Genomic DNA, 27,980 nt, shown 5'->3' on the forward strand with positions numbered 1-27,980 from the left:
GTCAAAAAATATTTCTTTGCTAGTTAATTTCCATTCGCTTGTCTTTAGAAAGAGGCCTATTGTTTTAACACAGCTCACCAGACACAGTGCCAACATTTTTCTTATTCAATTTAAAAAGTATTTTTAAAATGCATCCTAGTCTTACCAAAATAACATTATCCTAAGTTCAAAGTACAAACAATGCGATTTCTTAAAATATAAAACAGTAAATAAATAAAATAAGAATTCAACACAAAAACATTTTACTGTAGTCAGTTCATATGGTACTATATAGTTTCAGTTGGTAGTGTAGCGCTATTGGCTAAAAAGTTACCTCAATAAAAGTAAAAAATCCTAGGAAAGAGTACGCTTTCCAATGGCAACGTATAATAGCTTTTGTTAATTGTGGTGCACGTGATTCCTTTTCCGCTTCTTCTAATTCTTGGTCCCAGTACCTAGACAAAATAAATAACATATGCATAGCATAAACTATACTGGAAAACAGGAGAAAGATTTACTTATTAAAGTTGATATTTTCACATAGTTTTACGAAAATGTACACATCTATTTTTTGGAAACATTGTTTAGACGAGCTCATGGACGACAGAAACCTCCCACAGAGCATGGACGAAAGAAACCTCCCATAGAGCAGAAGGGAAAAAATTCCACATTTCATAAAACACAACATACTATGCAAGCTAATGTCCTACTTTGGGAATTGGTATCTGATTACTAGTAAGACATGCAGTATAAGAATATACTCACTACTGTAGGCTCTATTTGTAATGAATGCAAACAAAAAAAAATACTTTATTCATCGTAAGAGAATAGAGAGTGGATTATGTGGAGTGCTGAATGGAGTGGTCACATCAGGAACCCATAATAGAAATAGACTTCAGAGTGTGGCTCTGCAAGCTTTCCCACTAAGAGTTTGCTTGCTGGGAGCAGAGTGCCAAGTACAGTGCTAAACTGCCAGATAGATGGTACTGTATAATCTAAAGAGAAGGCAACAGGTAGTGACAGACAGAATAGTAGAAGGGAAATCAGGCAGCGGGGGACATGTAATAGCCTGCAAGGTGTGCAGGAATTGGAGAGACCCTGACAAGTCTGCCCCTTTTTTCTACTGAGGCAATAGTTTAAAAGGCAACACACACGATAGCTTTAAAAGCAAAACCAACCTGGTGTTGCTCTTTATATTATTGCCGGGATCTCGCCGACACCTCCATGTTGCAGTATACTGCATTTCCCCCAATGAAGTATATTCAGATTCACAGGTATTTTAGTGCAGAAACAGCTTGTTGATCAAAAGCACACAACTAAGAAGAATATATAGTGAGAGCATGTGGTATACTTGCCTGTGCCTGGGACCCCCAAAAAACACCCAATGTAAATTGTAGTGACTCCCTTTAAATGACTAGGACTATGGTGGCTGGATAAGGGCAGCCCTGCTTCAGCAAAGGTGTTGGACATCCAAGACTGCCCCCAAAAAAGGAAAGTAAACCTCAGTGCTAACTAATAAAGAAATCCTTTATACTTGATGATTGGCGATGTCCGATTAGTCAAACCTGACTATAGATGCTGCAAGCCAACAGTTACCAGAAGCCGCAGCCCTTCCTTGAGGGCGCTGGTTGAACAACACAAATGCAAGGTACTGGATTATTGTTACTGGAACACGGTTACTATTCCAGTACTCATTGGAGCCAGTGAGTAAGGCTATGCAATTTCCCTCTCTGCTAATTAATTAACTGATAAGCATGAGGACACAGACATACTTGTGAAATGCACATACATTTACGGGCACAAGATGGAAACAGAGGTCAAATGTATTTGATTACTGCTTGATGATACACATTTTCCCTCAACTCTGAAGTACTTAGTAATAATCTTCTCCCAAGTTTCCTGATGAAGGAAACCGGGTACTGTGATAGCAATCTAACTGCGGAAACAAATTCACACAGTGGCTCCATAACTGTTAACAAGTAATAGAGGAAGTACAATCGTGTACAGATATGCCGCAGGGCCTTTATTAAGGATTATGGGGCAGCTGTCATATTTCCTTCACAAAACACTACTCATAACTTCCTGGACAGTAGTCTAAAGACATTAAACTGGAAATATGAGTTTATGTATTTATTTTCACACAGCTAGTTATAACAAACTGCCCAGAAAGAGCTCTATGGGGGAGTTGGAAGCCCCATATTTAAAATAGACCCTTAAAACAAAATCACTAAAACAGCAGCCTACTGGCATCTTACAATATAGGCGACAAATGTAACAATATGTATCATTAATTTTGAATTTACAACAAAATATAAAAGATATGTAATATTACTATATAAATATCAGGTTATTTAAATTATTCAAACCTAAATGATAATCATAATAGCGGTTGTGGTGGTGGTGGTGGTAGTAGCAATAATAATACAAGATTCAGTAACAAAAATTATGTTAGATATAACAAGCTTGATCATTTGCAAATTAAAATTTTTAATTACTATATGTGAAAACTAAATAGTGGCAGATTCACTTTATCTTATAACTATTAAATTTTTATACATTTAATTCAATTATAAACCAGTAACATTTTGCAAAACTATTTACAGGTAAAAGTAACCTCACACACACCATTTTAAAAAATATCATGAAGATAGTAACACAGTAACATAGTATTCGGAGTTGAAAAGAGGCAAAATGACCATCACGTTAAACCTGTATTTTGTATTAAGTTGAGTTGATTTTAATGTACCTGCTGAAGTATGTTTTATGACTAGTTAACAACTGCAAATAATGTTAAACCCGGATTAACAACGTCAGTATTTTAAATGTTGTAACCTTGGATATCCATTTCAATCAGAAATTCATCCAATCACCTTTTAAATGCATTTACAGTGTCCACCATTACCACTTTCCCTGGCAAGGAATTCCAAATCCTTATTGCCCTAACAGTGAAGAACCCTTTCCTCCGTTGCGTGCAGGATTTTCTCTCCTCCAGCCTCAGCGAGTGCCCATGTGTCCTAAAAAGAGTCCTTTTAATAAAGAATTCCCGATAACTCTTTGTAGTGCCCCTTTACATATTTGAAGACATTAATAATGTCTCCTCTTAGACGCCTCTTTTCCAGTGTATACATGTTCAACCTAGTAAGCCTTTCCTCGTAATCTAGTCCCTCTAGCCCTTTAATCAATTTAGTAGCACCGCCTTTGAACCCTTTCGAGTTCACCGATATCGTTTTTATACAGTGGTGCCCAAAACTGAACACAATATTCCAGGTGCGGTCGTACCAATGATTTGTACAGCGGCAGAATTACCTTGTCCCTTGTCTCAATTACGCATTTTATGCACGCCAACACCTTACTTGCCTTCTTTACTGCGCTTTGACATTGTATATGGTTATATAGTTTATTATCAATGAGTACCGCCAAATCCTTTTCCAAAATTTTTACCCGTACACTTTCCCTGTTTAATATGTAGGATGCAAGTTTGTTTTTAGTCCCATAATGCATAACCTTGCATTTTTCTATATTGAACCTCATTCTCCATGTAGACACCCAGATTTCAAGTTTAGATAAGTCATTCTGCAGAGACTCCACATCTATTTCTGAATTACCCTACACAGTTTAGTATCATCTGCAAAGATTGAAACTGTGCTTTCCAGGCCTATTTCTAGGTCATTGATAAAATAAGATTTTACTTACCGGTAAATCTATTTCTCGTAGTCCGTAGTGGATGCTGGGGACTCCGTAAGGACCGTGGGGATAGACGGGCTCCGCAGGAGACATGGGCACTTTAAGAAAGAATTTAGGTTCTGCTGTGCTCTGGCTCCTCCCTCTATGCCCCTCCTCCAGACCTCAGTTAGAGAAACTGTGCCCAGAAGAGTCGACAGTACAAGGAAAGGATTTTGGTAATCCAGGGCAAGATTCATACCAGCCACACCAATCACACCGTATAACTTGTGATAAACTTACCCAGTTAACAGTATGAACAACAACAGAGCATCAGGTCAACCCTGATGCAACCATAATATAACCCTTATTGAAGCAATAACTATCTACAAGTATTGCAGAAGAATTCCGCACTTGGGACGGGTGCCCAGCATCCACTACGGACTATGAGAAATAGATTTACCGGTAAGTAAAATCTTATTTTCTCTAACGTCCTAGTGGATGGTGGGGACTCCGTAAGGACCATGGGGATTATACCAAAGCTCCCAAACGGGCGGGAGAGTGCGGATGACTCTGCAGCACCGATTGAGCAAACACAAGGTCCTCCTCAGCCAGGGTATCAAACTTGTAGAACTTTGCAAAAGTGTTTGAACCTGACCAAGTAGCCGCTCGGCAAAGCTGTAATGCCGAGACCCCTCGGGCAGCCGCCCAAGAAGAGCCCACCTTCCTAGTGGAATGGGCCTTAACTGATTTTGGCAGCGGCAATCCAGCCGCAGAGTGAGCCTGCTGAATCGTGTTACAGATCCAGCGAGCAATAGTTTGCTTTGAAGCAGGAGCACCAAGCTTGTTGGCAGCATACAGGAGAAACAAAGACTCTGTTTTCCTGACCCTAGCCGCTCTGGCTACATAAACCTTCAAAGCCCTGACCACATCAAGCAATTCGGAATCCTCCAAATCAGTAGTAGCCACAGGCACCACAATAGGTTGGTTTATATGAAAGGATGAAACCACTTTCGGCAGAAATTGTGAACGGGTCCGCAATTCTGCTCTATCCGCATGGAAAACCAGATAGGGGCTTTTATGTGACAAAGCCGCCAACTCTGACACACGCCTAGCCGAAGCCAAGGCTAATAGCATGACCACCTTCCACGTGAGATATTTCAACTCCACCGTTTTGAGTGGTTCAAACCAGTGGGATTTCAGGAAACTCAATACCAATTTAAGATCCCAAGGTGCCACTGGAGGCACAAAAGGGGGCTGAATATGCAGCACTCCCTTTACAAACGTCTGAACTTCAGGTAAAGAAGCCAACTCCTTTTGAAAGACAATGGATAGGGCCGAAATCTGGACCTTAATGGAACCCAATTTTAGGCCCAAATTCACTCCGGACTGTAGGAAGTGAAGGAAACGGCCCAGCTGGAACTCCTCCGTAGGAGCATTCCTGGCCTCACACCAAGCAACATATTTTCGCCATATACGGTGATAATGTTGAGCTGTCACGTCCTTCCTAGCCTGTATCAGCGTAGGAATGACCTCATCCGGAATGCCTTTCTCTGCTAGGATCCGGCATTCAACCGCCATGCCGTCAAACGCAGCTGCGGTAAGTCTTGGACAGACAGGGCCCTTGATACAACAAGTCCTGTCTTAGAGGAAGAGGCCATGGGTCCTCTGTGAGCAGTTCTTGCAGATCTGGATACCAAGTCCTTCGTGGCCAATCTGGAACAATGAGTATTGTTCTCACTCCTCTTTTTCTTATTATCCTCAGCACCTTGGGTATGAGAGGAAGAGGAGGAAATACATAGACCGACTGGAACACCCACGGTGTCACCAGGGCGTCTACAGCTATCGCCTGAGGGTCTCTTGACCTGGCGCAATACCTCTGTAGCTTTTTGTTGAGTCAGGATGCCATCATGTCCACCTGTGGCAGTTCCCACCGACTTGTAATCTGCGCGAAGACTTCCTGATGAAGTCCCCACTCTCCCGGGTGGAGGTCGTGTCTGCTGAGGAAGTCTGCTTCCCAGTTGTCCACTCCCGGGATGAACACTGCTAACAGTGCGCTTACGTGATTCTCCGCCCAGCGAAGAATTCTGGCGGCTTCCGCCTGTTAGGTTCCTGGTGCTCAGAACAAGGGAGATGTTCATGAAGTGAGTCCAGAGCACCAGGACGTAACGCTGGGAAAGGGGAATGGAAAGGGAATAGCCCCTGGCGCCCTAACTCTGTTGTCTCACCCGTGCTGTCAGAAATCCCTTGCGAGACTATGGTTTCTTGAGCCCTTGGCAGCCGCGTTTGAAGGGCGGATTATGTCTGCCCAACTCCGATGCCCCCCGGTCTTAGTGAGAGACAAAGGGAAATCCGAGACAGGATGATAACAAGAGGCCCTCTAACTAAGCAAACAGGCCAGGGGCTACAAGCTAACTAAAAACCTAAAGTATGTGCGGAGAAACCGCCAAAGGAAAATAACAACAAAGGAAATGCTGATCACACGCCGACACAATACCTTTGTGTACCGGCGGTGACAGCATAAGCAGAACCCTCTGCAAAACACCAGGGACAGAAACAATTATGGAATACAGCGGCCTAGGCCAACTGACGCGGCAGAGCCGCTACTCACGGAACCGGTACGAATACTGGCAAACGGACAGGAACCCTCAATGATGCCGACACACACTCTCAGAACTGGAGGACAGGCAGAATCCCAAACGACAGACCGGTGGACACCAGGAAACCAGGAACTAGACCAGGGATAGGCAAAGCCACTGGACCTCAGGGCAGGAACGCCTCACAGCAGGGCACGGGATCAGACACAGGAATCGACACAGGGACTGACACAGGAATCAACACAGGAAGCAGCTAGTCAGACACTGCTATACAGGAGCTCAGGGACTGGCTGGAACCAGGTCAGACTTCAAGCAGACTGAAAACCAAGAAATATCACCAGCATCTGTGAATTGCAAACAGCCAGCATATAACAGAGAGGCCTAATTAATAATCCCATGCAGCTGCTCTGTTGCATGACTCTAAACTGACAAGATGCAATTAGCTGCCAGGTGAGGCTGAACACATGGGAACAAGCTGCAATTACACAGACTCACCAGCGGCAGCAGACAAGAGTATTCTAAAACAGAGCAACGGGAAATCCTGGCATGCAAGACAACTTTATAAACATAAAATAGGAATGAACCACTACCTGTGGTTCATAACAGTATCCCCTCCTTAAGGGTGAGCTCCGAGCACCCCATGACACCCACGGGGAACATAAACAGAAGTATAACATAAAATACAGAACAAAAATGCAAAACAGGAATGAGCCACAGCCGTGGCTCATAACACCGCCATCGCCACTCTGCTCCTTGTGCCGCCTTGGCGGTTTACATGAGCCACTGCGGTGATGTTGTCTGACTGAATCAGAACCGGTTGTTCGCGAAGCAGGGTCTCAGCTTGACGTAGGGCGTTGTATATGGCCCTTAGTTCCAGGATGTTGATGTGAAGGCAAGTCTCTTGACTTGACCACAGACCTTGGAAATTTCTTCCCTGTGTGACTGCACCCCAACCTCGGAGGCTTGCGTCCGTAGTCACCAGGACCCAGTCCTGAATGCCGAAACTGCGGCCCTCGAGAAGGTGAGCACTCTGCAGCCACCACAGGAGTGACACCCTGGCCCTAGGGGATAGGGTGATTAACCGATGCATCTGAAGATGTGATCAGGACCACTTGTCCAGTAAGTCCCATTGAAAGGTCCTCGCATGGAACCTGCCGAAGGGAATGGCCTCGTATGATGCCACCATCTTTCCCAGGACACGAGTGCAGTGATGCACTGACACCTGTTTTGGTTTTAATAGGTTCCTGACCAGTGTCATGAGTTTCTGAGCTTTCTCCATCGGGAGATAAACCCTATTCTGGTCTGTATCTAGAATCATGCCCAGGAAAGGCAGACGAGTCGTAGGAACCAACTGCGTCTTTGGAATATTTAGAATCCAGCCGTGTTGCCGTAACACTTCCAGAGAGAGTGCTACGCTGATCAGCAACTGCTCTCTGGACCTCACCTTTATGAGGAGATCGTCCAAGTATGGGATAATTGTGACCCCTTGCCTCCGCAGGAGCACCATCATTTCCGCCATAACCTTGGTAAATATTCTCGGTGCCGTGGAGAGACCAAACGGCAACGTCTGAAATTGGTAATGACAATCCTGTACCACAAATCTGAGGTACGCCTGATGAGGTGGATAAATGGGGACATGAAGGTATGCATCCTTTATGTCCAGAGACACCATAAAATCCCCCCCCTTCCAGGCTTGCGATGACCGCTCTCAGCGATTCCATCTTGAACTTGAACCTTTTCAAGTATATGTTCAGGGATTTTAAATTCAATATGGGTCTGACCGAACCGTCCGGTTTCGGTACCACAAACATGGTCGAATAATAACCCTTTCCTTGTTGAAGGAGGGGAACCTTGACCACCACTTGCTGAAGATACAATTTGTGAATTGCAGCTAACACTATTTCCCTCTCTAAGGGGGAAGCTGGCAGGGCCGATTTGAGGTATCGGTGAGGGGGCATCTCTTCGAATTCCAGCTTGTATCCCCGAGACACAATCTCTATCGCCCAGGGATCCACCTGGGAGTGAACCCACTTGTGGCTGAAATTTCGGAGACGTGCCCCCACCGGGCCTAGCTCCGCCTGTGGAGCCCCAGCGTCATGCGGTGGATTTAGTGGAAGCCGGGGAGGACTTCTGTTCCTGGGAACTAGCTGCACAGCAGCTTCTTTCCTCTGTCCCTGCCTCTGGCAAGAAAGGACGCACCTCGGACTTTCTTGCCTTTTTGTGATCGAAAGGACTGCATTTGGTAATACGGTGCTTTCTTCGGTTGTGAGGGAACATATGGCAAAAAAATAAGATTTTACTTACCGGTAAATCTATTTCTCGTAGTCCGTAGTGGATGCTGGGGACTCCGTAAGGACCATGAGGAATAGACGGGCTCCGCAGGAGACATGGGCACATTAAGAAAGAATTTAGATTCTGGTGTGCTCTGGCTCCTCCCTCTATGTCCCTCCTCCAGACCTCAGTTACAGAAACTGTGCCCGGAATAGCTGACCGTACAAGGAAAGGATTTTGGAAATCCAGGGCAAGACTCATACCAGCCACACCAATCACACCGTATAACTTGTGATAAACTTACCCAGTCAACAGTATGAACAACAACAGAGCATCAGTTCAACCCTGATGCAACAATAACATAGCCCTTATTGCAGCAAAAACTATATACAAGCATTGCAGAAGAAGTCCGCACTCTGGACGGGTGCCCAGCATCCACTACGAACTACGAGAAATAGATTTACCGGTAAGTAAAATCTTATTTTCTCTAACGTCCTAGTGGATGCTGGGGACTCCGTAAGGACCATGGGGATTATACCAAAGCTACCAAACGGGCGGGAGAGTGCGGATGACTCTGCAGCACCGATTGAGCAAACAATAGGTCCTCCTCAGCCAGGGTATCAAACTTGTAGAACTTTGCAAAAGTGTTTGAACCTGACCAAGTAGTAGCTCGGCATAGTGGTAATGCCGAGACCCCTCGGGCAGCCACCCAAGAAGAGCCCATCTTCCTAGTGGAATGGGCTTTAACTGATTTTGGCAGTGGCAATCCAGCCACAGAATGAGCCTGCTGAATCGTGTTACAGATCCAGCGAGTGATAGTTTGCATTGAAGCAGGAGCACCCAGCTTGTTGGATGCATACAGGAGAAACAGTGACCCCGTTTTCCTGACTCTAGCCATTTTGGCTACATAAACCTTCAAAGCCCTGACCACATCCAGTAACTCGGAATCCTCCAAGTCACGAGTAGCCACAGGCACCACAATAGGTTGGTTCATATGAAAAGATGACACCACTTTTGACAGAAATTGTGGACGGGTCCGCAATTCTGCTCTATCCATATGGAAAACCAGATAGGGGCTTTTATATGACAAAACCGCTAATTCTGACACACGCCTAGCCGAAGCAAGGCTAATAGCATGACCACTTTCCACGTGAGATATTTTAACTCTACCATTTTAAGTGGTTCAAACCAGTGTAATATCAGTAAACTTAACACCACGTTAAGATCCCAAGGTGCCACTGGAGGCACAAAAGGAGGCTGAATATGCAGCACTCCCTTACAAACGTCTGAACTTCTGGTAGAGAAGCCAACTCTTTTCGAAAGAAAATGGATAGGGCCGAAATCTGGACCTTAATGGAACCCAATTTTAGGCCCAAATTCACTCCTGACTGTAGGAAGTGAAGTAAACGGCCCAGCTGGAATTCCTCTTTAGGAGCATTCCTGGCCTCACACCAAGAAACATATTTTCGCCATATACGGTGATAATGTTAAGCTGTCACGTCCTTCCTAGCCTTTATACGCGTAGGAATGACCTCGTCCGGAATGCCTTTTTCTGCTACGATCCAGCGTTCAACCGCCATGCCATCTAACGCAGCCGCGGTAAGTCTTGGAACAGACAGGGCCCCTGTTGCAACAGGTTTTGCCTTAGAGGAAGAGGCCACGGGTCCTCTGAGCATTTCTTGCAGATCTGGATACCAGGTCCTTCGTGGCCAATCTGGAACAATGAGGATTGTTCTCACTCCTCTTTTTCTTATTATCCTCAGCACCTTGGGTATGAGAGGAAGAGGAGGAAATAAATAGACCGACTGGAACACCCACGGTGTCACCAGTGCGTCTACAGCTATCGCCTGAGGGTCTCATGACCTGGCGCAATACCTTGTAGCTTTTTGTTGAGGCGGGATGCCATCATATCCACCTGTGGCAGTTCCCACCGACTTGCAATCTGCGTGAAGACTTCTTGATGAAGTCCCCACTCTCCCGGGTGGAGGTCGTGCCTGCTGAGGAAGTCTGCTTCCCAGTTGTCCACTCCCGGGATTAACACTGCTGACAGTGTGCTTACGTGATTCTCCGCCCAGCGAAGAATTCTGGTGGCTTCTGACTGAATCAGAACCGGTTGGTCGCGAAGCAGGGTCTCCGCTTGACGTAGGGCGTTGTATACGGCCCTTAGTTCCAGGATGTTGATGTGAAGGCAAGTCTCCTGACTTACCCATAGAGCTTGGAACTTTTTTCCCTGTGTGACTGCTCCCCACCCTCGGAGGCTTGCATCCGTGGTCACCAGGATCCAGTCCTGAATGCCGAATCTGCGTCCCTCGAGAAGATGAGGGGATAGGGTGATTAACCTATGCATCTGAAGATGTGATCCGGACCACTTGTCCATTAAGTCCCATTGAAAGGTCCTCGCATGGAACCTGCCGAAGGGAATGGCCTCGTATGATGCCACCATCCTTCCCAGGACTCGAGTGCAGTGATGCACTGACACCTGGTTTGGTTTTAATAGGTTCCTGACCAGTGTCATGAGCTCCTGAGCTCTCTCTATCGGGAGATAAACCCTTTGTCTAGAATCATGCCTAGGAAAGGCAGATGAGCCATAGGAACCAACTGCAACTTTGGAATATTTAGAATCCAGCCGTGTTGTCGTAACACTTCCAGAGAAAGTGATACGCTGTTCAGCAACTGCTCTCTTGATCTCGCTTTTATGAGGAGATCGTCCCAGTACGGGATAATTGTGACACCTTGCTTCCGCAGGAGCACCATCATTTCCGCCATTACCTTGGTGAAGATTCTCGGGGCCGTGGAGAGACCAAACGGCAACATCTGAAATTGGTAATGACAATCCTGTACCGCAAATCTGAGGTACGCCCGATGAGGTGGATAAACGGGGACATGAAGGTATGCATCCTTTCTGTCCAGAGACACCATAAAATCTCCCCCTTTCAGGCTTGCTATGACCGCTCTGAGCGATTCCATTTTGAACTTGAACCCTTTCAGGTATATGTTCAGGGATTTTAAATTCAATATGGGTCTGACCGAACCGTCCGGTTTCGGGACTACAACATGGTCGAATAATAACCCCCTCCTTGTTGAAGGAGGGGAACCTTGACCACCACCTGTTGAAGATACAATTTGTGAATTGCACTTAACACTATTTCCTCTCGTGGAGGAAGCCGGCAGGGCCGTCGGTGAGGGGGCATCTCCTCAAAGTCCAGCTTGTATCCCTGAGACACAATATTGCCCAGGGATCCAACAGGTAGTGAACCCACTTGTGGCTGAAATTACGAAGACGTGCCCCCACCGGGCCTAGCTCCGCCTCTGGAGCCCCAGCGATATGCGGTGGATTTTGTAGAGGCCGGGGAGGACTTCTGTTCCTGGGAACTAGCTGTGTTGTGCAGCTTCTTTCCTCTGCCCCTGCCTCTGGCAAGAAAGGACGCACCTCGGACTTTCTTGTTTCTTTGTGATCGAAAGGCTGCATTTGATAATGTCGTGCTTTCCTAGGCTGTGCAGGAATATAAGGCAAAAGATCAGAATTACCAGCCATAGCTGTGGAGATCAGGTCCGAGATTCCTTCTCCACACAATCCTTAGCCTTCCATATGCCTCTTAAGTCGGCATCACCTGTCCATTGCATATCTACAGGACACGTCAAGCAGAAATCGACATAGCGTTGACTCTAGAACCCAGTAGACTAATGCCTTTTTGGGCCTGTTATATATATATATATATATATATATATATATATATATATATATATATATATATATCTATCTTAAGACAGCATCTTTAATATATATATATATATATATATATATATATATATATATATATATACATACATACATACTAGGGTCTCAATCTCTGCTGATAAGGTACCTGTCCACGCTGCTACAGTGCTATAAACCCATGCCGACACAATCGCCGGTCTGAGTAGTGTACCAGAATGTGCACACTATCTGCAGGATCCATGAGGATAGCTGTTAAGTCAGGGCTACCTTTTGGGCAAACGTGACACCCTAGGGGAAGATTCCCATCGTATCCTGGCCCTAGTAGGGGAAGGATACTCCTTGAGAATTCTTTGTGGGAAGCTGCAGCTTCATGTCTGGAGATTCCCGCTCTTTTTCTTCATGAGAGGAGGGAAATTTACCTAGCTTTCTTCCCCTTAAACATGTGTACCTTTGTGTCAGGGACAGATGAGTCATCAGTGATATGCAAATCATCCTTTATTACAATAATCATATATTGAATACTTTTCTGCCATTTTGGCTGTAACTTTGCATTATCGTAGTCGACACTGGAGTCAGACTCCGTGTCGATATCAGTGTCTATTATTTTGGATAGTGAGCATTGTGAGACTCTGTAGGGCTCTGCGACATAGGGACAGACCTGTGTAGATTCACTGTCTGTTCTCTAAACTTTTGTGCAATAAATTCACCTTAGCACGTAATTACACATATCCAAACAGTTGTCGGCGTTGTCGACGGAGACACCCCTCACACCCACATTTGCTCCATCTCCTCCTAAGGGGAGCCTTTTACCTCAGACATGTCGACACACACGTACCGACACACAACACACTCAGGGAATGCTCATCTGAAGACAGTTCCCCCACAAGGCCCTTTGGAGAGACAGAGAGAGAGTATGCCAGCACACACCCCAGCGCTATTAACCCAGGAATAACACAGTAACTTAATGTTAACCCAGTAGCTGTTGTTTATAATGATTTTTGCGCCTAATTATGTGCCCCCCCCCCCTCTCTTTTTACCCTCTTCTACCGTGTATCTGCAGGGGAGAGGCTGGGGAGCTTCCTCTCAGCGGTGCTGTGGAGAAAAACATGGCGCTGGTGAGTGCTGAGGAAGAAGCCCTGCCCCCTCGACGGTGGTCTTCTGTCCCGCTTAAATATACATTTTCTTGGCGGGGGCTCATACATATATACAGTGCCCAACTGTATATATGTGTACTTTTGCTAAAGAGGTCACAATTGCTGCTGCCCAGGGCGCCCCACCCTGCGCCCTGCACCCTCTACAGTGACCGGAGTATGTGAGGTGTGTGTGGGAGCAATGGCGCACAGCTGCAGTGCTGTGCGCTACCTCAGTGAAGACTGGAGCCGATTTCGAAGTCTTCTTGCTTCTTATGCTCACCCGGCTTCTGTCTTCCGGCTCTGCGAGGGGGACGGCGGCGCGGCTCCGGGATCGGACGACAAAGGGTGAGATCCTGTGTACGATCCCTCTGGAGCGAATGGTGTCCAGTAGCCTAAGAAGCAGGACCTATCTGCAGAGAGTAGGGCTGCTACTCTCCCCTAAGTCCCACGATGCAGGGAGTCTGTTGCCAGCAGAGCTCCCTGAAAATAAAAAAAACCTAACAAAATACTTTCTTATAGCAAGCTCAGGAGAGCTCACTAAACAGCACCCAGCTCGTCCGGGCACAGATTCAAACTGAGGTCTGGAGGAGGGACATAGAGGGAGGAGCCAGAGCACACCAGAATCCAAATTCTTTCTTAAAGTGCCCATGTCTCCTGCGGAGCCCGTCTATTCCCCATGGTCCTTACGGAGTCCCCAGCATCCACTAGGACGTTAGAGAAATAGGGACATGAAGGTATGCATCCTTTATGTCCAGAGACACCATAAAATCCCCCCCTTCCAGGCTTGCGATGACCGCTCTCAGCGATTCCATCTTGAACTTGAACCTTTTCAGGTATATGTTCAGGGATTTTAAATTCAGCATGGGTCTGACCGAACCGTCCGGTTTCGGGACTACAAACATGGTCGAATAATAACCCCTTCCCTGCTGAAGGAGGGGAACCTTGACCACCACCTGTTGAAGATACAATTTGTGAATTGCAGTTAACACTATTTCCCTTTCGTGGGGGGAAGCTGGCAGGGCCGATTTGAGGTATCGGTGAGGGGGCATCTCCTCGAAATCCAGCTTGTATCCCTGAGACGCAATATCTATTGCCCAGGGATCCACCTGGGAGTGAACCCACTTGTGGCTGAAATTTCGAAGACGTGCCCCCACAGGGCCTAGATCCGCCTGTGGAGCCCCAGCGTCATGCGGTGGATTTTGTAGAGGCTGGGGAGGACTTCTGTTCCTGGGAACTAGCTGTGTTGTGCAGCTTCTTTCCTCTGCCCCTGCCTCTGGCAAGAAAGGACGCACCTCGGACTTTGTTTTTCTGTGATCGAAAGGACTGCATTTGATAATACGGTGCTCTCTTAGGCTGTGAGGAAACATATGGCAAAACATTTTGACTTTCCAGCAGTAGTTGTGGAGACCAGGTCCGAGAGACCCTCCCCAAACAATTCCTCACCCTTGTAAGGTAAAACCTCAATATGCCTTTTTGAGTCGGCATCACCTGTCCATTGCCGAGTCCACAGGACCCTTCTGGCAGAAATTGACATAGCATTTATTCTAGAACCCAGCAGACTAATGTCTCTTTGAGCATCTCTCATATAAAGTACAGCGTCTTTAATATGCCCCAAGGTCAACAATACAGTATCCTTGTCTAAGGTCTCAAGTTCCTCAGATAAGGTATCCGTCCATGCTGCTACAGCACTACACACCCAGGCCGACGCGATCGCCGGCCTCAGCAAGGTACCCGAATGTGTATAAATGGACTTCAGGGTAACCTCCTGTTTGCGATCCGCAGCATCTTTGAGGGTAGCCGTATCCTGTGACGGCAGGGCTACCTTCTTGGATAAGCGTGTTAAAGCTTTGTCCACCTTAGGGGAGGATTCCCAGCGTAACCTGTCCGTTGGCGGGAAAGGATACGCCATAATAATCCTTTTGGAAATCTGCAGTTTTTTATCTGGAGGTTCCCAAGCCTTTTCACATAACTCATTTAGCTCGTGTGAGGGAGGAAAGGTTACCTCCGGTTAAATTTCCCCATACATATGCACCCTCTTGTCAGGGACTGGGGTTTCCTCTGTGATGTGCAACACATCCTTAATTGCTATAATCATATAACGGATGGCTTTAGCCAATTTAGGCTGTAACTTTGCATCATCGAAATCGACACTGGAGTCAGAATCCATGTCGGTATCTGTGTCAACAATTTGGGATAGTGGGTGCTTCTGAGACCCTGACGGCCTCTGCGACATAGGATCAGACACGGGTTGAGACCCTGACTGTCCTGAGGCTTCAGCTTTTTCTAACCTTTTATGCAAGGAATTAACATTATCATTTAAAACCTTCCACATATCCATCCAATCAGGTGTCGGCGGAGACACCACATTCATTTGCTCCCGCTCTGCTTCCACATAGCCTTCCTCGTCAAACATGTCGACACAAGCGTACCGACACACCACACACACAGGGAATGCCCTTTTTGAAGACAGTTCCCCCACAAGGCCCTTTGGAGAGACAGAGAGAGAGTATGCCAGCACACACCCCAGCGCTTTAAACCCAGGAATAACACAGTAACTTAATGTTAACCCAGTAGCTGCTGTTTATATTGATTTTTGCGCCTAATTATGTGCCCCCCCCCCCCCCCCCCCCCTCTTTTTACCCTCTTCCACCGTGTATCTGCAGGGGAGAGCCTGGGAAGCTTCCTCTCAGCGGAGCTGTGGAGAAAAAATGGCGCTGGTGAGTGCTGAGGAAGTAACCCCGCCCCCTCAACGGCGGGCTTCTGTCCCGCTTAAATGTACAATTTTTGGCGGGGGCTCATACATATATACAGTGCCCAACTGTATATATGCTAAACTTTTGCCAAAGAGGTCCCAATTGCTGCCCAGGGCGCCCCCCCCCTGCGCCCTGCACCCTTACAGTGACCGGAGTATGTGAGGTGTGTGGTAGCAATGGCGCACAGCTGCAGTGCTGTGCGTTACCTCAGTGAAGTACGGAGTCTTCTGCCGCCGATTTGAAGTCTTCTTTGCTTCTCATACTCACCCGGCTTCTGTCTTCCGGCTCTGCGAGGGGGACGGCGGCGCGGCTCTGGGATCGGACGGCGAGGGTGAGATCCTGCGTACGATCCCTCTAGAGCTAATGGTGTCCAGTAGCCTAAGAAGCAGGACCTAGCTTCAAAGAGTAGGGCTGCTTCTCTCCCCTCTGTCCCTCGATGCAGGGAGTCTGTTGCCAGCAGAGCTCCCTGAAAATAAAAAACCTAACAAAATACTTTCTCTCAGCAAACTCAGGAGAGCTCACTGAAAAGCACCCAGCTCGTCTGGGCACAGTGTCAAACTGAGGTCTGGAGGAGGGGCATAGAGGGAGGAGCCAGAGCACACCAGAACCTAAATTCTTTCTTCAAGTGCCCATGTCTCCTGCGGAGCCCATCTATCCCCATGGTCCTTACGGAGTCCCCAGCATCCACTAGGACGTTAGAGAAATATGTTGAACAGTATGGACTCCTGTGGTATTCCGCTGACTACTGGTGTCCAGCTTGAAGACTTCCCGTTGACCACTACTCGCTGTACACTGTTTTCCAGACAGTTACATATCCATGTACAAATAGTTTTTCCTAGGCCAAGCTCTTTTAATTTGATGATTAATCTCCTGTGAGGCACTGTATCGAAGGCTTTTGCAAAATCTAAGTAGACCACATCCACTGCTTTTCCTTGGTCAAGATTGTCGCTCACTTCCTCGTAGAAGTTAACGGAGTTAGTTTGACATGATCTGTCCCTCACAAACCCATGCTGGTTCTTGCTAATAATCTTAGTGGTCTGCAGATACTCCTGTATGCTATCCCTTAGAATTCCTTCCAATATTTTCCCCACTATAGATGTCAAACTAATCGGCCTGTAGTTACCCGGATGATTTTTGGATCCCTTTTTAAATAATGGCACTACCTTTGCTATACGCCAATCCTTCGGTACCAAGTATAGCGGTCCTGCTAGTTGTGATCTAAGCTCCATAAGAACCCTCGGATGAAGTCCGTCCAGGCCAAGATAAGCTATAAACTGTGTAGCGGAGCTCACTGAGACCTTTAACTTACACACACACCTCCCCCCCCCCCATTTTATATGAGAACTTTATATTATTTATACAGGTTGAGTATCCCATATCCAAATATTCCGAAATACGGAATATTCCGAAATACTGACTTTTTTGAGTGATAGTGAGATAGTGAAACCTTTATTTTTTGATGACTCAATGTACACAAACTTTGTTTAATACACAAAGTTATTAAAAATATTGTATTAAATGACATTCAGGGTGTGTGTATAAGGTGTATATGAAACATAAATGAATTGTGTGAATGTAGACACACTTTGTTTAATGTACAAAGTTATAAAAAATATTGGCTAAAATGACCTTCAGGCTGTGTGCATAAGGTGTATAGGAAACAAATGCATTCTGTGCTTAGTTTTAGGTCCCATCACTATGATATCTCATTATGGTATGCAATTATTCCAAAATACAGAAAAATCCGATATCCAAAATACCTCTGTTCCCAAGCATTTTGGATAAGGAATATTCAACCTGTATTATGATTACAAAGTTATCTGAAGAGGAAAACTGGAATTAACTTAATTGTACTTTGTTTTTAATAAAACCCACATGCTTCTAAACAAATGTATTTGATATCCGGCTAGAAACTGTGACCTCCATCTCAGGGTGGGCAGTCTATTTATGTACAGTATGATTTAGAAGAAGACAAATCAGGAAGTGGAATACTAAACATAGTGGAGACAGATCACCAAAAGCCAAAAATAATATGTTAGCAAAATTACCACAAATAACCAAATTAAGAAATAACTATAATTAATATACTGTAGAGTTTCTGTCATATGTGCAACACAAAACAAATTCCAAGGACTTGGGGAATTCTATGAAATTACTCAGAATTAAAGAAAGAGACATAAAAATATTAATATGTTGGGAAGATCAGTTCCTTACGATTGAAGCACCTCTCCAAGATTCTCTGAGCTGTCCTCCGGGAGCACATTATACATATCATCTTCTTCAAGCTTCCGTTTATGACCAGTAAGAAATAAAGAATTCAGCCAGCTGAAAATATAAAATTGAAAATAATCATTACTACAGTAACCATTTTAGAAGAAAAAAATGATCCTGATACCCTTCATTCTTCCCCCGTTCTCCTACTTGGACTCTCTTTCCTTTAGCCCTTTCTCGTTCTTCACCTTTCTTGTTTTCGCTCTCCTAGTGTTCTGCTTTCTTTTATTGCAATCTATTAGCCTTTGCTTTATAACCATAGGTACATTCCATGTTTTTCAGCTGATTTGGACGGTTCTTTTTGAGTATGTGGTCCTTTACACTGCTTAGGCTGTTTTTATGCCTGCTGTGTTCTGTACCTACTACAATCAGTTGTGTTTTGTTTGTTCCCTTGGCTTCTTTAATAAACATATATTTGAATAAAATTATTTAAAATATATCTAAAACTGGAAATTGTCCTAACTGGAAATTGTTCTGATGAATGAGCCTGCTGAACAAAGCTTATGTCAGAGATGATTCATCTATTTCCACCAATAGATAAGTCAGTTTCCTGGGCCATCAACGGGTTGATGGGTCAGTTTTTATGACTAGTAAAAATTATTGATGTGTACAGACCCCTATGTTTTGCTTTTGGTTACAAATCATCACCGTGTTTCGGTTTTGACAAAACCATCCTCAAGTGTTTTGGTTTTGGAACTGGATTTCATAAAATTATTTTAAAAAAAAAGCTATAATCACATAATTTGGATGTGTTTTTGTTCCTACAGTATTATTAAAGTCAATGTCATTCAGTTCCAGTGTGAAATGGCATCTGAAAGCACAATATAATGACTTGCAAAAATCTGTGATCCCAGGAAGAGATCAAACCGCGAGGTGAGCGAGATGAAGTACCATTACCCGCATTTCTAAGTCATTGCAGCAGCAACTTATACCCCTCACAGTTAACCGATTCAACCCCTTGGAAGTGTGGGAGAAAACTGGAGTACCCAGAGGCAGCCCACATACATAGGGGAGAACATACAAACTCCACATATTTAAGGGCCCTTCTTGGGAACTGAGCATGTGAGGTAACATTGCTAACAACTGTGCTTTCCTAATCTAGCCATCATCAGTTCTAGTTCTAGCTAGATCTTGAACTAGTCCCTATTAAATCTCAATAAAAGCATGGTACTATAAAATGTTACTCCCCACTGGTACTTCATTGGCATTAATTGACTAGCCCTTGGGGGATCAATTAGCTCACAGTAAACCACTGTGGCCAACTGAATTCCCCCCATAGTATCTTTCTCCCTCCTTCTGAACATTGACATACAGTACAATGTATGGTTCAAGGAGTTGTCCGCCTGCTCACTCATATAGATACTGGATTTACACAGAGCAAGAGCTGACTAATAGAGTTCACATTTAATTTGGCTATGTACATAGCAACATTGGACGAGATCCTTAGAAAGGCCATGACTCTAGATTTCTATTTTTCATGTAGGAAGATTTCAGCAGAGACCTATCAGGATCCATATTTTTGCTGTCTGGCATGATTTGCATCTTATAGAGGACACAATATTCCGCACAATATTTTATTCAATTTAGTGTGGACTGGCAGCACATTTTTAGAAAATATTTGGGAATTCTAATATTTTCTATTTGATTTTTATTTTATGCTTTTATTTATATTAGCATGTGCACATGCATGTCATTTGATAGATGGTATTGATATATTCATTTTTATTATTTTTAAAAAATATTTTTTAAAATATTGCTACGTTTATTATGGTCAATTTAATTAAAGTGTATTAGATTATCAATAACAGGTGTCTTTGGTTTGGTGTAAATACATGCTATTAATGATTACGTTCATCAGCATTAGCTAGCTGTTTCTGATTGGATGACTGCTGATTCACCACTGAAAGGGAAAAAGGGTGCTTTCTCCATTGCATAAATGCATATGGTTATACCTGCTGCATTCAAGTTGGATTCATACCTAATAAGAAATTCATATTTCACTCTTTAAAAAACTATTTAAAAACTTGGGTATAAGTATGTAATGTAAATCTAGCACATACAGTATGCTACTGCTGCAGACCTATATGCAACATGCACCTTTTTAGTGAATATATTTTGCATCCACAGTTTGGGTTACAGTCTGCTCTGATTCACAGGATCTCTTAGAGAGGAGTCCTGCACCAGAGGAGGAACACCGAATACGCATTGAATACATAAAGTAATCTCCCAGTCATCATCTGCGAGACGTGCATGCGAATGTCCTCTATGCGCTTTAGCATGCACTGCTCTCTATGAATAATGGTGCCCATACACTTGTGAGATAATCAGTGCTAACCTTCGATTTCGACCACATCTGAGAGAGAAATCAAAGGATTGTATGCGCATTTTAGGTACCTTTCGACGCAATGCGCGTGCACCCCGGTCGAATCTCACATCTCAAGATAGTATGTGCTGCACCTAATATTTATCGAATCGCAATGCGATCGCATATGTTTTTAAAAACACATGCTATATAATCGCACTGCGATGTGCGATGGGCACCCGACGGGAGTGGCCAGAGGCCGCTCCCACTCGGCGGTGACGTGCCCATCACGTTATTACCATGCGATCTATCGCATGCTCGCATGGTAATCACTTTGGCAGTTCAGGTGCGATGTCCGCGATGTCGCTTCGCACAAGTGTATGGGCACCATAAATCTTGAATGAGAGAAATCTATTGTGGCACAAGGATTTACAGCATCCTTCTTCAAATAAATATTTGCTGTGTACCTCTACTTGTAAAAATACATGGCCAGACATAGACAGACTACAGATACAGTTGATAGAACTGCTGACATTTTGTTTTATTAATTATTTTAAGAAATGTGTACAATTATTTTGAATTACTTTTACAATGTCCAGCTTCCAATCAAGGTATGACAGGCATATCACCCTGCAATTTCATTAAGGAGCAAAGCTTTATTTTTCTCAAAATGCAGTGAAAGTTTATTAACGGCAAATAATTCAAAACATACTTCCTGTAGTACATATAATGCAAGTCTGTTGTAGACAAGCACTTTATAAAGCTACACAAAAGAGTAAAGGGGTACAGTGCTTAGAAAGTGGGTCTGTGCTGCTTTCATTTGGATTTGACACAGAAGACATACTTGTTGGTAAGGCACACCAAGAATAAGAGATGAATGCAGCCCTTCATAGGTCTGGTTTCCTGTAGATGACTTTGCCGTCATACGCATTAGTCATATTTCTATATCTCCAAGAATCAGTGTTAATGCAGAAGCAGGTAAGTGGCAAACTTCATACTATAGTATATTTTTACACATCAGAACTACTGGACAGTATAAAGTAATCATACCAATCCTTGGATTTTACTATTTTATAAATGTTAGCAAAATACAGTAGGTGAAATAAGAAACAAAAATTGTAAAACATACCCTTCTTAAAGGATTACGTCAACCAACACTAAACAAATAAGCATCAGTGCTTTAATAAGTGGTGATAGAAACTGCCTGAGGACTTTATATAGATGCAATAGTTTCTCATTCCTTAAAAAACATGTTTGAGTCTGAAACAAAACAAAGTGCTTGTACAAAATGACTGTCATATGGAATTACAATTGTGTCCATATACATTTGGACACATTTTTCATCATTTTGCCTCTGTACACGACCACAATGGATTTAAAATTAACGAAATGGAGATGCAATTGAAGTGCAGACTTTCAGCTTTAATTCAAAGGGTTGAACAAAAAGATTGTAGATATTGCAACCATTTTTATACACAGTCCCCTGATTTCTGGGGTTTAAATGTTAGTGGGCAAATTAACATAAATCATAAATAAAATGATCATTTTTTAATACTTTGTTGAGAATCCTTTGCGGGCAATGACTGCCTGAAGTCTTGAATCCATGGCTATCACCAAATCCTTTGTTATGCTTTGCCAGGCCTTTACTGCGGATGCCTTCAGTTTCTATCCAATCTACTTTGCAAAATTTGTCTGAATTTGATCAGGCAGTATATCCCTATACTGTATCATCCGGCTGCTTCGGTCTGTAACATCATCAATAAACATCAGTGACCCACTGCCACTGGAAGCCATGCCTGCCCATGCTATCACATGGACTTTACTGTGTTTTACAGGTGATTTGGTATGCTTTGGATCATTAGCCAACCTAAGCCTTCTCCATTCATTCTTCTTTCCATAATTCTGGCACAGGTTGATGTTAATTTCATCTGTCCAAAGAATGCTGTTCCAGAACTGGGCCGGCTTTTTTAGATGTTTTCTTGGCAAAGTCTAATCTGACCTTTGTATTCTTCAGGCTTATGAATGGTCTGCACCTTGTTGTGAACCCTCTGTATTTGCTCTTGTAAACTCTTATGTTTACAGTAGACATGGATAATATGTCTACATCCTGGAGAGTGTTCTTCACTTGCCTGGATGTTGTGAAGAGGTTTCTCTTTACCATGGAGCAAATTCTGTATTTGACCACTGTTGTCTTCTATTCTTTTTTTTTTTCACACAATGCTCTGAACTGTTCATTTGGCCACCGCTATGCCTTTGATGGATTTTTTTTTTTGTTTCTGCAGCCTAAGGATGGCCTCTTTCACTTCCATTGAGAGCTTCTTTGACCGCATGTTGTGAGTGCCAAGCAACAGCTTTCAAATGAAAAATTCCACCCTTGGAATCAACTCCAGACCCTTTCCCTGCTTAATTGATAAAGAAATAACAAATGAATATTCCAGACCTGTCCATGAAACAGCATTTACGTCAAATGTCTAATTACTTTTGGTGCCTCAAAAAAGAGGGGGATACGGATTAAAATAGGATTTTAATTACCTACCGGTAAATCCTTTTCTCGTAGTCCATAGAGAATGCTGGGGTCCATTTTAGTACCATGGGGTATAGACTGTTCCGCAGGAGCCTTCAGCACTTTAAGACTTTTCAACAGTGTGAACTGGCTCCTCCCTCTATGCCACTCCTCCAGACCTCAGTATAGGAACTGTGCCCGAGGAGACGGACAACTCCGAGAGAAGAATTTACATTAAACTAGTGGCGAGATTCACACCATACCAAAAACATGTCGCCTAACATGGCCTTTAACATAACCCATGCTAACGTGCATGCATAACGTAACAGCAACTGCTGTAAAACATCTTAACACATGAGAACCTGTGTAAAAAGACAAAACGTAATTTGCAGGAAAAATGAGAACTGGGCGGGCACCCAGCATCCTCTACGGACTACGAGAAAAGGATTTACCGGTAGGTAATTAAAATCCTATTTTCTTACGTCCTAGAGGATGCTGGGGTTCATTTTAGTACCATGGGGATGTACCAAAGCTCCCAGTACGGGCGGGAAAGTGCTAATGTTCCTGCAGAACTGACTGACCAAACTGAAGGTTGTCAGCAGCCAAGGTGTCAAACCTGTAAAACTTAGCAAACGTGTTTGCCCCTGACCAAGTAGCTGCTCGGCAAATTTGCAACACCGAGACACCCCGGGCAGTCGCCCAGGAAGAACCCACTTTCCTTGTAGAGTGGGCCTTTACCGAACTCGGTAACGGCAATCCTGCCGTGGAATAAGCGTGCTGAATGGTACCTCTGATCCAGCGCGCAATAGTCTGCTTAGAAGCAGGACCCCCAATCTTGTTGGGGGTCATAGAGGACAAAGATACTATTTTCCTTATCCGAGCCGATCTTGCAACATATGTCCTCAACGCTCTGACGACATCCACGGACTTTGAAACGGCTGAGGTGTCAGAAGCCACTGGCACCACCACAGGTTGGTTGATATGGAAATAAGACACAACCTTTGTAAGAAAATGCTGACGTGTCCGCAGTTCAGCTCTATCGTCAAGAAAAATCACATAAGGACTCTTGTGTGACAGAGCCCCTAATTCAGACACTCGTCTGCCTGAGGCCAAGGCCGACAGCATGACCACTTTCCAAGTGAGAAACTTCAACTCTACCTCGTGTAGAGGCTCAAACCAGTCCGATTTAAGGAATTTCAACACCACATTAAGATACCATGGCGCCGAAGGAGGCACAAAGGGAGGTTGGATGCGCAGAACCCCCTTCACGAACGTCTGGACCACAGGAAGGGAAGCCAACTGTTTCTGGAAGAAGATGGACAAGGCCGAAATTTGGATCTTGATAGACCCTAATCTCAAGCCAGCATCCACACCCGCCTGTAGAAATAGGAGGAGAAGACGTCCTAATTTAAACTCCACCGCAGGAGACTTCTTGGATTCACACCAAGATACATATTTTCTCCAAATACGATGGTAATGTTTGGATGTTACCCCTTTGCTGGCAAGAATAAGTGTGGGAATGACTTCACTGGGAATACCCTTACAGGCTAGGATCTGGCGCTCAACAGCCATGCCGTCAAACGCAGCCGCAGTAAGTCTTGATAAACAAACGGCCCCTGCTGAAGCAGGTCCTTGCAAATAGGAAGAGGCCGAGGATCTTCCAGTAATAACTCATGAAGATCTGGATACCAAGCCCTCCTTGGCCAGTCTGGAGCAATGAGAATTGCTCGAACCCTTGTTCTTTTGATCATCTTGAGAACTTTTAGTATTGGTGGAAGTGGAGAGAACAGATACACCGACTGAAACACCCACTGGGTCACCAGTGCATCCATTGCTATTGCTTGTGGGTCTCTCGACCTGGAACAATATTTCTGAAGCTTCTTGTTGACACGTGATGCCATCATATCTACTTGAGGAACGCCCCAACGATCTGCTACCTCTGCAAAGACTTCTGGGTGGAGGCCCCATTCTCCTGGATGGAGATCGTGTCTGCTGAGGTAGTCTGCTTCCCAGTTGTCCACTCCCGGAATGAAAATTGCCGACAGAGCTTTGCATGGCTTTCTGCCCAGAGGAGTATCTTTGTCACCTCTGCCATTGCCGCTCTGCTTTTTGTTCCGCCCTGGCGGTTTATGTAAGCTACTGCCGTTACATTGTCTCCCTGGATCTGTATGGGACGACCTTGAAGAACGTGTGCCGCTTGATGAAGGCTGTTGTACACAGCTCTCAATTCCAGAATGTTTATGTGAAGGAGTACTTCTTAACTTGACCATCGTCCTTGGAAGCTTTCCCCTTGCGGGACTGCTCCCCAACCTCGGAGGCTTGCATCTGTGGTCACCAGGATCCAAGTCTGAATCCCGAACCTGCGTTCCTCCGGGAGGTGAGAACTTTGAAGCCACCACAAGAGTGGCTTTTGTGGACAGGATTATCCTCCGGTGCATGTGTAGGTGCGATACGGACCTCTTGTCCAGTAGTGCCCATTGGAACACCCTGGCGTGGAATCGGACAAAATTGTAGAGCCTCCTTAGGCCGCTACCATCTTCCCCAGCAGGCGGATGCACTGATGAATCGATACGTGTGCTGGTTTTAAAACTTGTTTGACCATCCTCTGGATCTCCAGAGCCTTTTCCACGCCTTTTCCACTGGTAGGAATACTTTCTGTGCTTCCGTGTCCAATATCATTCCCAGAAATGATAACCTCATTGTGGGTTCCAATTGTGATTTTGGAAGGTTTATGATCCAACCGTGCTGTTGAAGCACGGTCAGGGAAAGTGCAATGTTCTGCACTAGTTTCTCCCTGGATCTCGCTTTTATGGAGGAGATCTTCCAAGTATGGGATGACTTTAACTCCTTTCTTGCGAAGAAGAACCATCATCTCCGCAATCAGCTTGGTGAATATTCTCGGAGCCGTGGAGAGCCCAAAAGGCAATGGGGGTAATTCCAAGTTGATCGCAGCAGGAAATCTTTTAGCAGTTGGGCAAAACCATGTGCACTGCAGGGGGGGCAGATATAACATTTGCAGAGAGAGTTAGATTTGGGTGGGTTATTTTATTTCTGTGCAGGGTAAATACTGGCTGCTTTATTTTTACATTGCAAATTAGATTGCAGATTGAACACACCCCACCCAAATCTAACTCTCTCTGCACATGTTAAATCTGCCCCCCCCCCCCTGCAGTGCACATGGTTTTGCCCAACTGCTAACATATTTGCTGCTGCGATCAACTCAGAATTAGGCCCAATGTTTGGAACTGGTAGTGGCAGTCCTGCACCGCAAACCTCAGGTATGCCTGATGCGGCGGGTAAAAGGGAACATGTAAATAAGCATCTTTGATGTTCATCGATACCAGAAATTCCTTTTCCTCCAAGCTGGAGATCACCGATCTCAGGGATTCCATCTTGAATTTGAACCTTTTCAAATAAAGGTTCAGAGTCTTTAGGTTTAAAATCGGTCTGACCGAGCCATCCGGTTTCGGCACTACAAACAGGCTTGAATAAACGCCCTTTTTCCTGTTGTGACACAGGAACTAAGGAAATTACGTTGTCTTGACATAATTTTTTTTGCAACATTCTCACCCACTCCGGCTCCTTCTGAGAGGGAAGGGCCACCACATTACACTCTTGTGCATCTAAAATGGGTTCTTCCTGGGAAGAACCCTCCCCAATGTCTGACATGTTACACACTTGTACACACACACACACACACCCCTATCACACAGGGGAGCTATTGGGGACAGACCCACACTTAAGTCTGTCAGAGAGACACAGAGTGATTTGCCAGTCCACACACTGCGCCTTATTGTGAATTGTGAAAATATTACCCACTTACAGCGCATATACCAATAATAGGCCCACAGACCTAATTATAATGAACACTCTCTGCCCCTTCTATAACACCCTGTACTTGTATCAGCGTTGTCATGAGGAGAAACAGATTCAGCTTCTCACTGGAGTTTCTGCAGGAGAAAATGGCAGCCAGTGAGTGTTCTGGCAAGTCTGAGGAGAATCCCTGCCCTTCAGCCTCAGCAATGTAATATTTATACTGGCTGGGGATGGCACATCAGCAGCTGTACATGCATGTACCCTTTTTGCCAGTGAGAGTAAGGTTTTAAAACATGCCCTCAAAGCGCGCCCCACCCCCCGAGCTCTGCACCCTTGTGTTGAGAGACATGGTGTGCAGCATCCCGCCGCTGCGCGTGTACCTGTATGCCGCCAACCATGACCGGAGGATCCCCTCTCTGCAGGACTCCGGTAATATACTTACCAGCTTTCTGACTTCTGGCTCTGTTAGGGAATGTCGTCAGTGCTGTGGGAGTGAACACTGGCCAGGCTTGGGGTGTGTTCAGTACCGTTCATGAGCTAATGGTGTCCTGTCAGCGGAAGCAGAACCATTAACTAATTGAGAAGTTGGTTCCTACTTCCCCCCCTATGTCCCACGAAGAAGGGAAGCTGTTGCCAGCAGCTTCCCTGTAAAATAAAAAACCTAAGAAAGTCTTTTTCCAGCAAAGCTCTGTAGAGCTCCACTGGTGTGCATCCAGTCTCCTGGGCACATTTTCTAAACTGAAGTCTGGAGGAGGGGCATAGAGGGAGGAGCCAGTTCACACTGTTGAAAAGTCTTAGAAGTGCTGAAGGCTCCTGCGGAACCGTCTATACCCCATGGTACTAAAATGGACCCCAGCATCCTCTAGGACGTAAGAGAAAATAGCTGTGGTTCCTAATCCCTTCCTCAAATTTGGGTGTGAATACCCTCAAATTAAAACTAATCTGCACTTTAAAGCCATATTCATTATAGAACTGTA

The 27,980-nt window shown here is 44.8% G+C and overlaps 1 protein-coding gene across 1 annotated transcript in view; it reads right to left on the minus strand.

The window, feature by feature from the left end:
* Positions 1-27,980, minus strand: part of ABCC4 (ATP binding cassette subfamily C member 4 (PEL blood group)) — a 675,760-nt gene that overhangs the window by 538,971 nt on the left and 108,809 nt on the right. The window contains exons 2-3 of the mRNA XM_063953021.1: positions 18,326-18,436; positions 314-434 (exon numbers count right to left, since the gene is read on the minus strand). Of these exons, the coding sequence (XP_063809091.1) occupies positions 314-434; positions 18,326-18,436 (232 nt within the window). The remainder of the gene's footprint in view (positions 1-313; positions 435-18,325; positions 18,437-27,980) is intronic.

Source organism: Pseudophryne corroboree, chromosome 2 (assembly GCF_028390025.1).
Source record: "Pseudophryne corroboree isolate aPseCor3 chromosome 2, aPseCor3.hap2, whole genome shotgun sequence".
Classification (NCBI taxonomy): Eukaryota; Metazoa; Chordata; class Amphibia; order Anura; family Myobatrachidae; genus Pseudophryne; species Pseudophryne corroboree.